The sequence below is a fragment of the Vitis vinifera genome, chromosome 14 (genome assembly GCF_030704535.1).
Source record: "Vitis vinifera cultivar Pinot Noir 40024 chromosome 14, ASM3070453v1".
In the NCBI taxonomy this organism is placed as follows: Eukaryota; Viridiplantae; Streptophyta; class Magnoliopsida; order Vitales; family Vitaceae; genus Vitis; species Vitis vinifera.
Window position 1 is genome coordinate 27,988,620 of NC_081818.1, and position 13,953 is coordinate 28,002,572.

A 13,953-nucleotide genomic window follows, 5' to 3' on the forward strand; every position below is an offset into this window, starting at 1 on the left:
GATTTCTAAATTTGGATTTTCGACTATTCTTTAAATCAAATAATTTTTTATTTATTTACAAATCAAATATAAATATTATATAAATATCAAATAGTCAAATAGACAAATAATACTATAGAAGATTTTATGCTTTTTAAAAATTTTAATTTTAAATCATACAACATTGAAAAATAATATATTTTTCATTTTTTTTCTTGAATTAATGGGTGAAAAGCGATAAATAATTTTATATTTATAAATTTAACCCATTTTATATTTTTATTTGAAAAATAACTCATTTTTAATCTAAATACTCCTAACTATTTCAACTATATATATATATATATATTTAAAAAAATGATTATTTTTATCATAAAAAATAAGGATATTTTTGTCAAAATGAGATAAAAAAATTAAATATTAGATTTCTAAATTTGGATTTTCAACTACCCTTTTAATCAAATACATTTTTTTTTTGTATTTACAAATCAAATATAAATATTATATAAATATCAAATAGTCAAATAGATATGATATTTAAGGAGATCATCCATTCAAATGATCTTCTATATCTTATTTTGTTCGATAAGATATGTCATCTTAATATATTAATATTTTATTCTATTATATTAGGTCAAGGTGCAATCAAGGGAGGTGGAAAGAATTATTAATGCTATAATTATTTCTTGCAATATTTTTTTTTTTTGTCTTTCTTTTGATTTTATATTTTTTTTTATATGAGGAAAAAAAATTAATACTTGACCATAATTTATTTCTAAAAATATAAAAAATACATGAAGTAATTTAAAATAAATATATTTTACAATTATTGGCTAATAATATTAATAACTTAACGGTAAAATAATTTATGCAGACACCGTTGGATGAAAACCTGGGGACGTGTCGCAAATCTGGTGGAAGATGGAAGTCGTGGAGATAAGAAGCACGGCCGCTTATCCAGCTCACCAGTTGAAGGAAAATCCAAAATGGATAAAAAGACGGAACAGAGAAACGGAACGGGGGAGGGAGAAACAGTAGAAAGCGTTTTGTCTTACGGAAGCAGAAGTGGAGAAGGCAAAAGCTGATTAGGATTTTCCTATATAAAAGCTCTGAGGTTGGATTGGTTTCGCAGGTCGCAGACACAGCCAATAAGTGTAGAAACCAGTGTTGTGACTTTGAGAGAGAGAGATGGCGATGATGAAGCGAGTTGCTGAGTCTGCGGTTAGGGCTTTTGCTCTGGGTTCTACTTCCGGGGCTCTTACCAAGCACCTCCATGTGAGCATTTTTTTTTTCTGCGTTTTTACTCCAGACCCAGTTGATCGGTTGGTTGACTGATGAAATTGATGGTTTTTTTTGTCTGTTTGGTTTGCTGTTTGTGATCTGTTGTTGTTTCCCAGTGTTTTTGGGTGTGGTTGCTATGTGTTGGTTCTGGTTCTGAAGCTTAGTGTTGGGGGGTTATTTTGATGATGATCGTGACGGTCACCATCAAAATCATCAACCATGGGAGACATCGGGGCTTCATGGTCTCAGTGTTGGGTACTTGGGTTCATGTGTCGCTGCCGGCCCGCAAGGGATTCTGGAACCGGATTGGGTTCTTGTGATTTTCGTCTTTTGTTGAAAATGGGGGCTGTTTTTAAAAACATTTTCTCCTTAGATCGTTCCCTCTCAGGGACTAGAATGGGTGTCAGTGAACAGTTAATGTTAATAGACGAAGCCCATGTTATCAATCTAGAATTGTTGAAATGATTTGCGAATTTTAACAAATGTATTGGGACATGATGAATTTTTAATTGTTAGAGGATTCTTATGGATTATATGTGCTTAATGAAGAATTTTTGTATAATTCACAACTCTCACTTGAAATTTGGGCTCCTGCTACAAAGATCAGCATTTCTATGAATAATCTGTGTATCATAAAATCCTTTCGAGTAATTTTTCATTACATACACTTCACTCGACTGAGTCTTGGTACCATAAAAGAGGTTAAGCTAATGAGCTTAGTTATCGATCTGAGTAGTACAAGATCCGTTTAGTTAGTACCTTTAGTGATGTTACTATGTGAAGTTAATGGAGTTGCTACCTTCATTTGTAAGGATGGGTCTCTTTCCTCGAAGCATGCAAAATTTTTCTTCTATGCCTGGTGTCCTAATTGTTGTTTCTCATTGGAAACAGGCTTCAGCTGGAAGCAAAAAGATTGTTGGGGTGTTTTACAAGGCCAATGAATATGCTGCCATGAATCCCAACTTTGTGGGCTGTGTTGAGGGAGCCTTGGGCATTCGAGATTGGTTGGAATCACAAGGGCACCAGTACATTGTTACTGATGACAAAGAAGGGCCAGATTGTGGTTAGTACGTAGTCTTTGAATGTCTTGTGTTGTGTGATTCAAAGAGCTTCCTATTTACCTGCTAGCTGCATCAAATAATACAGACATTAAAGTTGTGATTATCTATGTACATTTCCAGGGTTGTTTCAAATGTTGTATTTGATGGTTATCTTCAGAGTTTGTGACAGTTCATGGGGATCATGGTTTGCTTAATATATTCCCCAACTGGAAATCTCTTTATTATAGTGTTGTTTACGAGAAATCTGCAAGGAGATGCTTTCTTTTATAAATTTACATGTTGTTTTTGATTCTTGAAATTTATTCAAACTAAAGCTGGTCTTTATTTATTCGTTTTTTTCCTTCTTTTTGATTGTGTTTCATAATTGCAGAACTTGAAAAGCACATTCCCGACCTCCATGTTCTCATATCTACCCCCTTCCACCCTGCCTATGTAACGGCAGAGAGGATCAAGAAGGCCAAAAATCTACAACTTCTGCTTACAGCTGGAATCGGATCTGATCATATTGATTTGAAGGCAGCTGCTGCTGCTGGGCTAACAGTTGCTGAGGTCACTGGTAGCAACGTAGTGTCTGTTGCAGAAGATGAGCTCATGAGAATCCTCATTCTTGTCCGGAATTTCTTGCCTGGACACCATCAGGTTATTAGTGGGGAGTGGAATGTTGCAGGTATTGCTTACAGAGCTTATGATCTTGAAGGCAAGACAGTGGGAACTGTTGGTGCTGGACGTATTGGTAGGCTTTTGCTCCAGCGATTGAAGCCTTTCAACTGTAATCTCCTCTATCATGATCGGATTAAAATGGACCCAGAATTGGAGAATCAGATAGGAGCAAAGTTTGAAGAGGATGTTGATGTGATGCTTCCCAAATGTGACATAATTGTCATCAACATGCCTCTTACTGAAAAAACAAAGTAACGATTTCATCTCATATTTGATCTGGCTGATTTGTTCTCATCTAAAAATTAACTTTTTAGCCAAACATAGGATCAGTTCATGTGGAGCAAATTATTTTAATGAGTTGTGGATATATCTTCCAATTTCTTTACATAGAAATATGGGAGTTGTCTCTTTGTAGCTGCAACAAATGTTGACAGCAAATTGAGGGAACTCTTGGATTCACCACAAAAAGAGTATAATATTGTTGAAACTAGGCTACAATCTATGTTAGGGGTAATGGCCCAATGATTATAAGCTCAGGGAGGGCCATCAACTGTGTCATCAGCTTTTATCAAAACTAGTGTTTTTATTTGTTTGAGTGCTGTTGATTAGGGTGTTCAGGACCATGAACGTTGACAGTCATACTGTTTGGGGAAGTTAACCATATTGTTCAAATTTCCTAATTCTCAAAGTGCTCCTTCACTAATGACCCAAATGTTCTTATTCCATGTTTAGCCCAATGACTGTTTTAGTATGGTTTGCAGCAGCAGCTGACTGGTTCACTACTACTGATTCAAACATACATTTCTTGAATCCACAAGTACCCTAGTAGGAAGCTAGTTGCCCCCTTTCATATACCATTTGCTTGAATCTAGCATGGCAATTCTACAAAATTTGTGTTGTTGAACCCTAAATTATCAGAATTTTGATCTTGTAATTCAGAGGAATGTTCAACAAAGAGAGGATTGCAAAGTTGAAAAAGGGAGTTCTAATTGTTAACAATGCTCGAGGAGCAATCATGGATACACAAGCTGTTGCCGATGCATGCTCCAGTGGGCATATTGCAGGTAATGTTTCAGCACTTTTGAGTTTCTTGGATTTGAGTATGTTGTTCAATGTTTCTTTTTATGCAGTTTTGAAAGCCAATGACTTCATTTTAATTTTCTGATTTTCAGGTTACAGTGGGGATGTTTGGTATCCACAGCCAGCCCCCAAGGACCATCCATGGCGGTACATGCCAAACCAAGCTATGACCCCTCATATTTCTGGCACCACCATTGATGCACAGGTACCCAAGTTTCTACTTTTCTTCTCCTTCCCTTCCCGTATTTTTGCTTTTCTCATGCTTGTAACTCATAAAATGGCCAATGGGACAATATTGTGCAGTTGCGATACGCAGCTGGAGTGAAGGACATGCTAGACAGGTACTTCAAGGGAGAAGACTTTCCGGCACAACATTACATCGTCAAGGAGGGCCAACTAGCAAGCCAGTACCAGTAATAATTCAGTGTTTGTGTTGTGGACACTGTCTTCTACTTGAGTTCATTTCCTTCCATTAGGATGAATAAATAAATGTATGGAAGATGCTTTGTGGTTCCTTGGTTCTCTTTTGGTTGGAAATGCTTAGAGCTGTTTGGGGGTGAACCTTTGATGGTTGTAATCTGTTCTAATGCTTTATGAGATGCAAGTTGTTTTCTATCTTGATCAAATATTGATATATGCTTGAGTGAGCAGGAGGTTTGAGAGGACAGAATTGCATATGCCCATGGCCATGGCCATGCCCATTGCTGCTGCAGTCACTGCTGCAACTGAAAGTGGGGAATGACAGGACCACCACTCATGTAACATTGGTCACAAACCATGACCTTCTGTATCCAAAAAGAATAAAGATAAAAGGAAAACAGCTCCCCCACCACTGAAGAGAGTCAAGAGACCTTTATTTCCACACCCATGATATCGACTTTATAACATTCTACCCATGTAATGATATCCTATGGTATAGATGAAGGTCTGGACTCTAAACATGACAAAAAGGTAAGAAAGTAATTAGGTGAAAAATGTCTCATTATAGAAACCTAAGTAAATGAATCAACTATTAAGTTCCAAACACATGAATTTTAGTTTCTTCCATCCTTTTCCTTGCCCCTATTTTTTAAAAATATTAAAGAAATAAAAAAATATATAATTTTTTAATAATTGATTTTATTATAGAAGAAAGTCGAAATATAATTATAATTAGATTATTTAAATTTCATATAAAAAGAGTTATATGAAATTATTTATTAATTTTAAATCTATTTTTTATTTTTCTATTAACGTGTATATCTCAAGCATTATAAAAAATATTTTTAAAAAATAGTAAAATTTATTTATTAAAAAAAATTATAGCTCACACTTTGACTATTAAAATAGCTCAAAAAACTTAGGTAGTATTTGTTTGTTTTACTTCATTCTCAATATAAATTAAAACTAAATAGTACTTAATATAAAATTATTTGTTTTTGTAATATTTTATTTTTATTAAAGATTAAAAAGTAAAAGAAAAACTAATACATTACTTTTTTCATTTTAAAAAATAAAAATGGTGTTTTTTTTATTTAATTTAAATAAAACTTAAAACTAAATAATGTCTGATAACATTAAGTATTAAGTTTTTTTTTTAATTTTTGTAATATTTTATTTCAATTAAATATTAAAAAGTAAAGAAAAATTAATATATTATTTTTTTATTTCGAAAAAGTCAAATATTTTGATTTTCTCTATTCAATCAAAAATTTTATAATAAGTTATGAAAAAATAAAAAAAACAAACAACTTAAAATCTCAAAACAAATTATTTTTAACAAAAAGTAAAAAAAAAAAGCACTCTGATAAATATGTGCTTCGGTTTTTATCATAGGTAAAAAATGAAAAATAAAATATTTATGTGGGTAAAAAAGGAATTGGATTAAAAATTATTTTATTCGCCAGTTTTTTTTTAAGTAACTATTTTGATCCAAATCTCTTAAATTAAACCGCTAGTATATTGAAAAAAAAAATACCAAAAAAAGAAAAGAAAAAGAGATATGGGATTAGATGAGACTTTACTAAGATTAGCAAATACCAGTACCAATGCATGTGCTAGCCAAAGACCACGACTTACGAGTTAGAAGTTGTAACCAACAAAACATAATCCTCTAGCCGTCCAGTGAATTAAACGTGTACGGTTCAGATACGTCTTAATGGTTGAAGATCAACGGCCACAATTGCTGTATCCCTCCTTTCAAAAGCCGATTTCGACGCTCGCCGATCCTCATCCCCGCTCAAACCAGATCTCTTCTCTGATCTCTCCAAGTCTCTTCCTGCTCTCGCGAAAAAGGTAATCAGCAAACCCCAATTCCTCACAATGAATTCGAATGCATATTCTTTTATTTTTAAAATTGATCTGAAAGTTAGGGTTTTGATTTTGTTGATCTTCGCAAAAATTGTCTGCATTTTTTTTTTTGTTTTTGTTTTGACGTCTGTTTGTTTGCCGAGAAAATGGGGGAAAATATAAGAAAAAGGAAGTTTGAAATTTTTTTGTTCCCCAGGTTGTTTGTTTTGCGAGATTTTTGAAGATTTAGAATTACAGATTCAAAATTGTGATTTCCGTTTTTGGCTATTTGTGATCGGCACACTACCGGAGATTATTCTGGAATTTATAGCGTTGTTTAGTGGTGAAGTTTGATCAGTTATTCTACCAATCATATTTTTATTCTGTGAATGAGGTTTCAAGGAATCTGAGTGGTGGGAAATTTCTCTTTCATGCATGGTTGGGTTTTAAATTAAATGGTCTGTTTGTTTCTCGAGGATTGTAATGCTGGACACGATTTGTTATGCTGAAGCTAAATCATTGGAATGAGACGTTGATGATCAGTGGATTAATCTTGTGCATTGACTCTCTTTGATGAGATCTGCCCAATTGCATACAGCATTTTCCATGCCATGATACATCTTAATTGATTTTCCTTTATGAAGCTGCTATTTATTTGGTTAATGTAAGAAGACACATTAAATTTTGTTTTTGTTTTGTCGTTTCATCTTGGTCCGGAAGAATGCCTTTTTTAATTGTCTTGACTAGGCATTTTTGCAATGAGAAAGGTTCAAAATTGTTATAGCAAAAATTTTGCTCCCCATGGTTGTTAAAGAAGCATTCCAGGTATCGACCCTTTCAGTGAAGTGACACGGATAGCCTTATCTAATTTTATTTTTATTATTTTAAGCTCATAGGAAAAAAGGCATCATTTTGGCCAAACCGGACATATTTGGTGGTATACGAGCATATGCCCTACGTTGGGCCTCAGTTTGCTTTTGTATGGGACTTCAGTTGTGTCTTGTGCCTAGCCCCAAGAGATCTTTGCGTCTTTTGTCTTTCAAATCTACGTTGCCTTCTAATGTCATATAAGCAGATTCTAAAACCTACACCGCCTATAGTAAACCTTGAACTAAGGTTGAGGTAAAGGTTTCAAAATTTTGTGACTATGATCTACAACTGTACCTGTGTTATGTCAGACATTGCTTTGCATGTTTCTTAAGTGTTGCTGTGCATTGGCCTGAGTTGCCATCCATGGTAAAAGTTCTGATTTGTGAATCAGGAGATGTTAATTACAGGGCTACACATATCTTTGTATATCTCAAAGTTTGATTGGTGCATATGGCACTGTAAGGGTTTGCATCTGCATGCAATTTTTACACCATCACATTTTTAACAGTTTCTGTGACCTGAAGTTTCTACTCCACCCTTGACAGGATAGCTGAACCAATTTTTTTTGTTATTTTAGTAATAGCTAAATCATTTGTTCCTTTGCTATTTAAGGGTTAAATACAAATGGCTGAGGCAAAACCAGGAATGAGGAAACCAGTTTTCACCAAGGTTGATCAGCTGCGGCCGGGCACCAGTGGACACACTCTCACAGTGAAGGTTGTTAGTTCAAAGATGGTATTGCAGAAAGGTCGCCCTGATGGACCCCAAGTACGCCAAATGCGAATTGCTGAATGCTTGGTTGGAGATGAAACTGGAATGATTGTATTTACAGCCAGGAATGATCAAGGTATTTCTTTTTGCTAATTGACTTCTGTTTGTGCTGATGATGGTTGAATGTGATTACACTCTACTGTCACCCTCCAGCTAAGTTTAAGTACATTGCCAGTGGTCCTCCATATCTACACAAGTCCAAGCTTTTAAGTTCTTGTTTCTCAAGAACTACAAAAACTTTTGGCAAGTAAAATGGTTTTAGCTAAAACATCTGATTAGTGTCAGTGCAGGATTTCAAAACCCTGGGCCTCAATCCTTGATAAAAATGGACCTTATGTAATCTACATGACAGTGTATAGTCTCATGCCAATCCACCTGAATACAAAATCTGGTGATGTGTTAAGTGACTGGTGTTGCCTGCTATTTCCTTCTCCACTTAAGTACCCAACTGAGATAGTTTGCTCTTAGAAATAAACTGCTCATAGCCTTGCTCACTGAAATGTTGTGGTGATATAACACTTTACTCTCTTGCCTACTTTCACAGTTTGAATTTGTGGATTCATGTAACAATAGATAACTCTCATCCCTTCATGATGAATCTAATGTATGCCTTTTTGTTATGGTCTCACATACACAGTGGACCTGATGAAGCCTGATACTACAGTAATCTTGCGCAATGCTAAAATCGACATGTTCAAGGGATCAATGAGGCTTGCGGTGGACAAGTGGGGTCGTGTAGAAGTGACTGAACCGGCCAGCTTCACCGTCAAAGAAGACAACAACCTGTCACTGGTAGAGTATGAATTAGTTAATGTTGTTGAAGAGTGACCTGTGGGACAGCAGGCAGTCTCTCATTAGGGGGACAAAATTGAATCAAGGGGGAGAGATATGATTTTGTGGCTTATGAAAATGGAGAAGTGGTATTTTATGTTATTTCCTGGTCATCTTGTGTGCACGATGCCTGAGGAAAATTCATGTTTAGGAAGGAGCTATTACTACAAAAGGAAGTCTGGTTGTACCTTGCAGGCAATTGAGGCAGCTGGAGGAGCCATTTAGGCCTCGGGTGCAGCTAGTAATTAGAGTCTGGATAACAAAAAAAAAAAAAAAAGGAACTTGCTTTGGTTATTTCTTTTAATGTTATGACGTGAATTGCTCCTGTTATGAGATATTATTATCAATGAATATTATGCAAGTTGAGTTGCCCCTAATTCTCTCTTGTATTTATTTAGTTGGACATGCCTGACTTGATCTGGTTGTAGTATTAAGGTGGTGTGACACTGTGACCTGACATGTACAGTTTTAGCAAAACTCTCTTCCTTGAGCAGGAATATGGCTTATACGATAAGCTTTTGTTTTCCTGGCTGCTTATGTTTTACGCAGCCATTCCCCAAATATCGAGGCAAGTCAATTCTCATACGTCAAATTGGTATTGGAGTCTTGCCGGCTTGAGGTTCGATCAGAGAGCTTTTTGTGACTTAGCTTACGTGACATTCAACAAGTGGAAAAGCACCTGTGATGACTGATGACCAACCATTTGTACGATAATTAATTGGCCTAGTTTATGGGTTAGGCTGGTTTTTGCCTTTCATGGTAGGGTAGAACCACAAGAAATATCAGTTGGTTAGACCGGTGGACCGTCATTTTGGAGACGGTGATTAAAAGAAAAAGGTGATGCTAGTAAAAGAAAAAGAAAAAGGAAAAGGCCAAGAAGAGTTTTCAATTTTTTCTTTCTTCCGATATGTCAGAATTAAAAAAGAAAATCATTTGTTTTTGGGTATTTTTTTCGTTTGCGTATATTTATCAGTAGTCAATTGACTCAATTCTCTACAGCAACATAGGAAACACATTGGAAAAAACTGCAATTGAAATTCACGTTATAGCAGAGGTCAACATGGGCTGATACTTGAGGCGTAGCCCATACGAAGAGTCAGATCCAGAAAAACTGGGCCTAGATGGTGTGGGCCCAATCACGTGTGGTCTGATCATCACCCTCTCTGCCATAACAAACTAGGGTTTTGTTTGGGTTTACCACCCGTCTGAACTCTGAAGAAAAATGGCGTCAAGCTCCGCTAGACGATTTCTTCAGAGATCGAGTTCGACGACTCGGGCCTACCTGAGTCGCAACCAGCGGCCACCAACTTCGCCATCTGTGGTTTCAGCCCCATCTAGCCTCGCTGGGGTCGCGTCCTCACAGTCCACTCCTGCTGCTCGCTTCTCTCGCCTTAAATATCCCTCGTGTTCTTCCAGGTTCACCATTCTTATAAATTTTCTGAGATTTTCATTTTTCCGCAGTTTGGTTACCAAGGACATATAGGAAAGCCAAGGAAACTTGAATTTTTATTTTTAAAAAAAAAACCAGAAGAATTTAAAAACTCGTGTTAATCAAGTGTAAGTTGAGTAGAGGTCCTTCTATTTTTCTTTTATCTTTTTTCCTTCAGAAATGTTAGACGAAAAAAAACTGGCATTCAAAATTTTATTATTTTTCCTTAGCTACATTTTCTCAGCAACCAAACAAACAGGTGTTTTCCTTTATACCTTCTGGGATTTCCTTTTTTGGGTTGAATTGTATGATTCTCTATTGAAAAAAAGGTTGAACTTGTGACGTTGGGGTGTTTATAGGCTTCCTGTGGAGTTGGCTAGTACAGTGTCGATGATGCCTTTGCACTCTGCTACCGCTTCTGCTTTGCTTAATTCTATGTTATCTTCAAAGGTCGGCAGCTGGGGTTGGCTCTCTGAAGGTACTTAGCCCTTGCAATTCCAATATTGTGTTTTTTGTCTACTAGCTAGTGTCGCTTTTGTTTTTATGCTTTTATGAATTATCTAATTCTAATTTTGATCGTCTCATTTGATATGGCTTCTTGCATGTATGAAAGGAGTTAATTAGGATTTGAACTGCTGTGATTGGCAAGTGTAGTTACTGACATGCTACTTACTCCCTCGCCAAACAACTTCCCTTAGTTCCTTCTGTTTGCTTAGTTAGGTTGTTTCTGAGAAGCTAATTTTTGGAAATCTTTCCATTCTTAATGAGGCTCTTAAAATGGTTGTGGAGATTTGCAATAGTTTAGGATGTTTTGTGGAGGCCAGTTATCATGGGGGCAGAGCCTGAAGTATGGTGTTCTAGGGAGGGGGTTGCAGGGGTTTGGGTTAGGTTGTGGGAAAGCTAGTTGAAAAAGTTGGGATATGTTCATCTCAGGACTAGTTTGCCTGTGCGTTATGGCATTATGAAAAAATCCAGGCTAGATGTTTGGTGTGGTGATTTGGCGTTGAGGCATATGTGTCCCTCTTTTTTCAATATTGTTTTGAACTAGTAAGTTTGGGTGGCTGATGTTTCGGATGAGCAGGGTGGTAGGGGTCATTGGGGATTCGTAATTTGTTTTTTTGATTTTATTGTTGTTTGGGCTCTGGTTGGCTTTGTAGCAATTTTTGCTTTCTTTTATTGCCCTTATACATACTGGGTAGTTGATCATACCTGTAGGGGTCATTGGGGATTTGTAATTTGTTTTCTAGATTTTATTGTTGTTTGGGCTCTGGTTAGCTTTATAGCAATCTTTGCTTTCTTTTATTGCCCTTGTACATACCATGTAGTTGATCATACCTCTCTTTTTTTGCCTTGGCAACTTTTTCATAAATTTTATTTTCCTAAAATTAGTACCATGTCAGCTAAGCGTGTGCAGTTTGCAATTTGCAGTGCCAAATTTAGTTATGGTTTACTGATGCTATTATTCAAGGACGCATAATTAAATACACATTCCCAAGCTTCCATATATGAAGGGTTAAAAAAGTTGCCAAACTCGTAAATGGCACTCAAACAAGGTGATCAAATTTGTTTAGGATTTATAGTTCACAAACATGATAAACATTCATTGTTTTGCTTCATCATGAGCAGTTTGCTTCTCATTATACATTGTAAATGTAACGGTAGGTGCAGCCACTCATTACAAGCCATTTTGTAGAAACTATCTACATGAGTTCACAGTATCTTTTTCCTTTGTATGAGAAGTATATATGATGCAACGCAGTTTCCTCTTGAATGCTGATGGTTTGATTGTGGAAGATTAACAGGGCATGTACTTATGTGAGCTCTGAACCATTCAGCTCTGTTGCTACTTCCACTATGTGGTAGTGATGATGAATCTATTTGTGTCACTAATTCTCTCTTCTCAATTCATCTTCTCTAGCCACAAGAGCCCAAATTCGTAGCTAGGGTCTGCTAAACGACTTTGGAAAATGACCATGTTGAAGAAACACCACCATCAAACCAAAATCAGTTGTGTGGCACATGAAGTTTGTTGCAGGATTTTGAGATGTGGACCTTGTATGAGGAGGAAATCTCATGTTCAAAAGCTCCTAGATCCTTTTAACCAGGAAAATGCATTGCTGAGCTAGATGCTAGAGAAGAGGGTCATTGCAATCAGTTAGGAAGGCATTTTACCTAATCAGGGGTTTTGTCCTTAAGATGCCTCAGGAACCCTTTTAAGAGGTTTAGTGTCCATCGCCTCATTTGTCTAATCATTTCCTAAAATTGTCCCGTTGGCAAAGTATCATAGACAGTGTGTAGCTTTACTTCCTTTTTTTTATAGGAGTCTCAGAACATTAGTATTTGCTGGCATAGATCTTATGTCGGGAATAGGAGGATGAAAGCCTGGAAAGCTGTTCCTTTGTATTTATTTTGGACCATCTAGAAAGAAAGAAACATGAGAGCTTTTGAAAAGATTAAAAAATATGGGACCAAGCTATCAAGCAATCCTTCATGTATATTTTTTGGGAGTGAGTTAGAGTGTACATAGGTGATAGCTTTTTGTCTATGTTGGACTTCATTGATTAACTGAGCTCTAAGTTAGGTGTGGGAGTTGTTTCTTGTTTATCCTTCAGTTTTAATTGGCCTTTTAGCGCCTTTACATACACTGTATAATTTTAAGTGCTCTTTTGTTAGATGTTTTTAATGTAATTTTCTTTACCTATAAAAAAATGGTGCCTATCAAAATTTTACCCAAACGATAAAATATAAAAAAAAACAAAAAGACAGAAAAATAAATAGAAAGGAAAAAAGAGAGAAATAAATATAGAGGGAGTGATTCATATTTCATAAGATGATCTTGAGATGATGATTTGTTTGTTGAGACATACTGTTTATGATTAAGAGATTTATGGGTTGTTGCAGCAAGATGACAGGTACCTATTTTATTGTTGAAGTAATGTGACATTTTTCTTGTTTGATGACAGGATTTGCCACTCCACTATAGCAGGGCCTGTAAGTTCTTCAATATAACCAGAGACATTGACAAGATGATCTTTCAAGAAATCATTTATTTGCCTTTTCTCTCATCTCAAAATAATTTATTTAGGACCTTGCTGAAACTATACTTTTCTACTGTTTTTTCAAGGATTGTTTTGTACTATTTATCTGACTAGAATGGTTCATCTTGCTTGGCAAAGAGAATTCATAGGCTGATAATTTCTGTTTGGAGCAACATTCCCTTTATAAATTCCAAACTGTTCTCTTAATATCTGCATAGATTGGTTGGTTTGATTTCAATTAATTGGTGCACATTTAGAGACCAATTTAACTGTAGCCTGTAGGCGACTGTACTTATGGGCTAGCCATCACATATGCAGCACAATTGATTCTGTTATTTGTGTACTGATCAAGATTTTAAGAATGCACTTGCCACTCTAGGAGATTACTGACAAGAAGGACCAAGTTAATGTCTGCCAGGGTTGCAGAATGGCCGGTCTCCACATGATGGAAACTTGCATAAAAAATTCAGTCCAGATTATTAAAACTTGATTCAAAGCTTAAGTTGCTCACTAATAACCTAGACATAAATTATGATTCCAATTTAGAAACAAAAGTTAAAATAGTGGAAAATGTATCAGTCAAGGTAGTTTAAGTGATCGGGTTACTTATTTGTAGTCTGTTAAGGTTGAGCAGGCTGTCTATAATGAAAGTTCCTTATCTTTACCCCCCAAAATGAAAGTGGGG

The 13,953-nt window shown here is 35.9% G+C and overlaps 2 protein-coding genes and 1 long non-coding RNA gene across 6 annotated transcripts; all 3 read left to right on the forward strand.

Moving 5' to 3' along the window:
* Nucleotides 1-891: 891 nt before the first annotated feature.
* On the forward strand, nucleotides 892-4,674 carry LOC100261093 (formate dehydrogenase, mitochondrial). Of its 2 annotated transcripts, XM_002278408.4 has the most exons (6): nucleotides 892-1,254; nucleotides 2,152-2,323; nucleotides 2,692-3,232; nucleotides 3,921-4,045; nucleotides 4,154-4,266; nucleotides 4,365-4,674. In XM_002278408.4, the coding sequence occupies exons 1-6, from the start codon at nucleotides 1,168-1,170 to the stop codon at nucleotides 4,476-4,478; spliced, it is 1,152 nt and encodes a 383-aa protein (XP_002278444.1). In that variant the 5' UTR covers nucleotides 892-1,167; the 3' UTR covers nucleotides 4,479-4,674. The 2 variants fall into 2 exon arrangements, with proteins under 2 accessions (XP_002278444.1, XP_059598880.1); XM_059742897.1 differs by having other exon boundaries at nucleotides 948-1,254; nucleotides 4,154-4,674.
* Nucleotides 4,675-6,091: 1,417 nt separating this feature from the next.
* LOC100256007 (uncharacterized protein At4g28440) lies at nucleotides 6,092-9,178 on the forward strand. Of its 3 annotated transcripts, none has more exons than XR_787629.2 (3): nucleotides 6,092-6,335; nucleotides 7,812-8,046; nucleotides 8,608-9,178. It is a non-coding gene; the product is annotated as an uncharacterized protein At4g28440 (long non-coding RNA). The 3 variants fall into 3 exon arrangements; XR_009467713.1 differs by having other exon boundaries at nucleotides 6,168-6,335; nucleotides 7,843-8,046; XR_009467712.1 differs by having other exon boundaries at nucleotides 6,263-6,335; nucleotides 7,745-8,046.
* Nucleotides 9,179-9,362: 184 nt separating this feature from the next.
* Nucleotides 9,363-13,475, forward strand: LOC100250866 (protein NUCLEAR FUSION DEFECTIVE 6, mitochondrial). The gene is made up of 3 exons (XM_002278521.4): nucleotides 9,363-10,217; nucleotides 10,590-10,708; nucleotides 13,194-13,475. Exons 1-3 carry the CDS (start codon nucleotides 10,024-10,026, stop codon nucleotides 13,211-13,213), a joined length of 333 nt encoding a protein of 110 aa, XP_002278557.1. The 5' UTR covers nucleotides 9,363-10,023; the 3' UTR covers nucleotides 13,214-13,475.
* The last annotated feature ends 478 nt before the right edge of the window (nucleotides 13,476-13,953 follow it).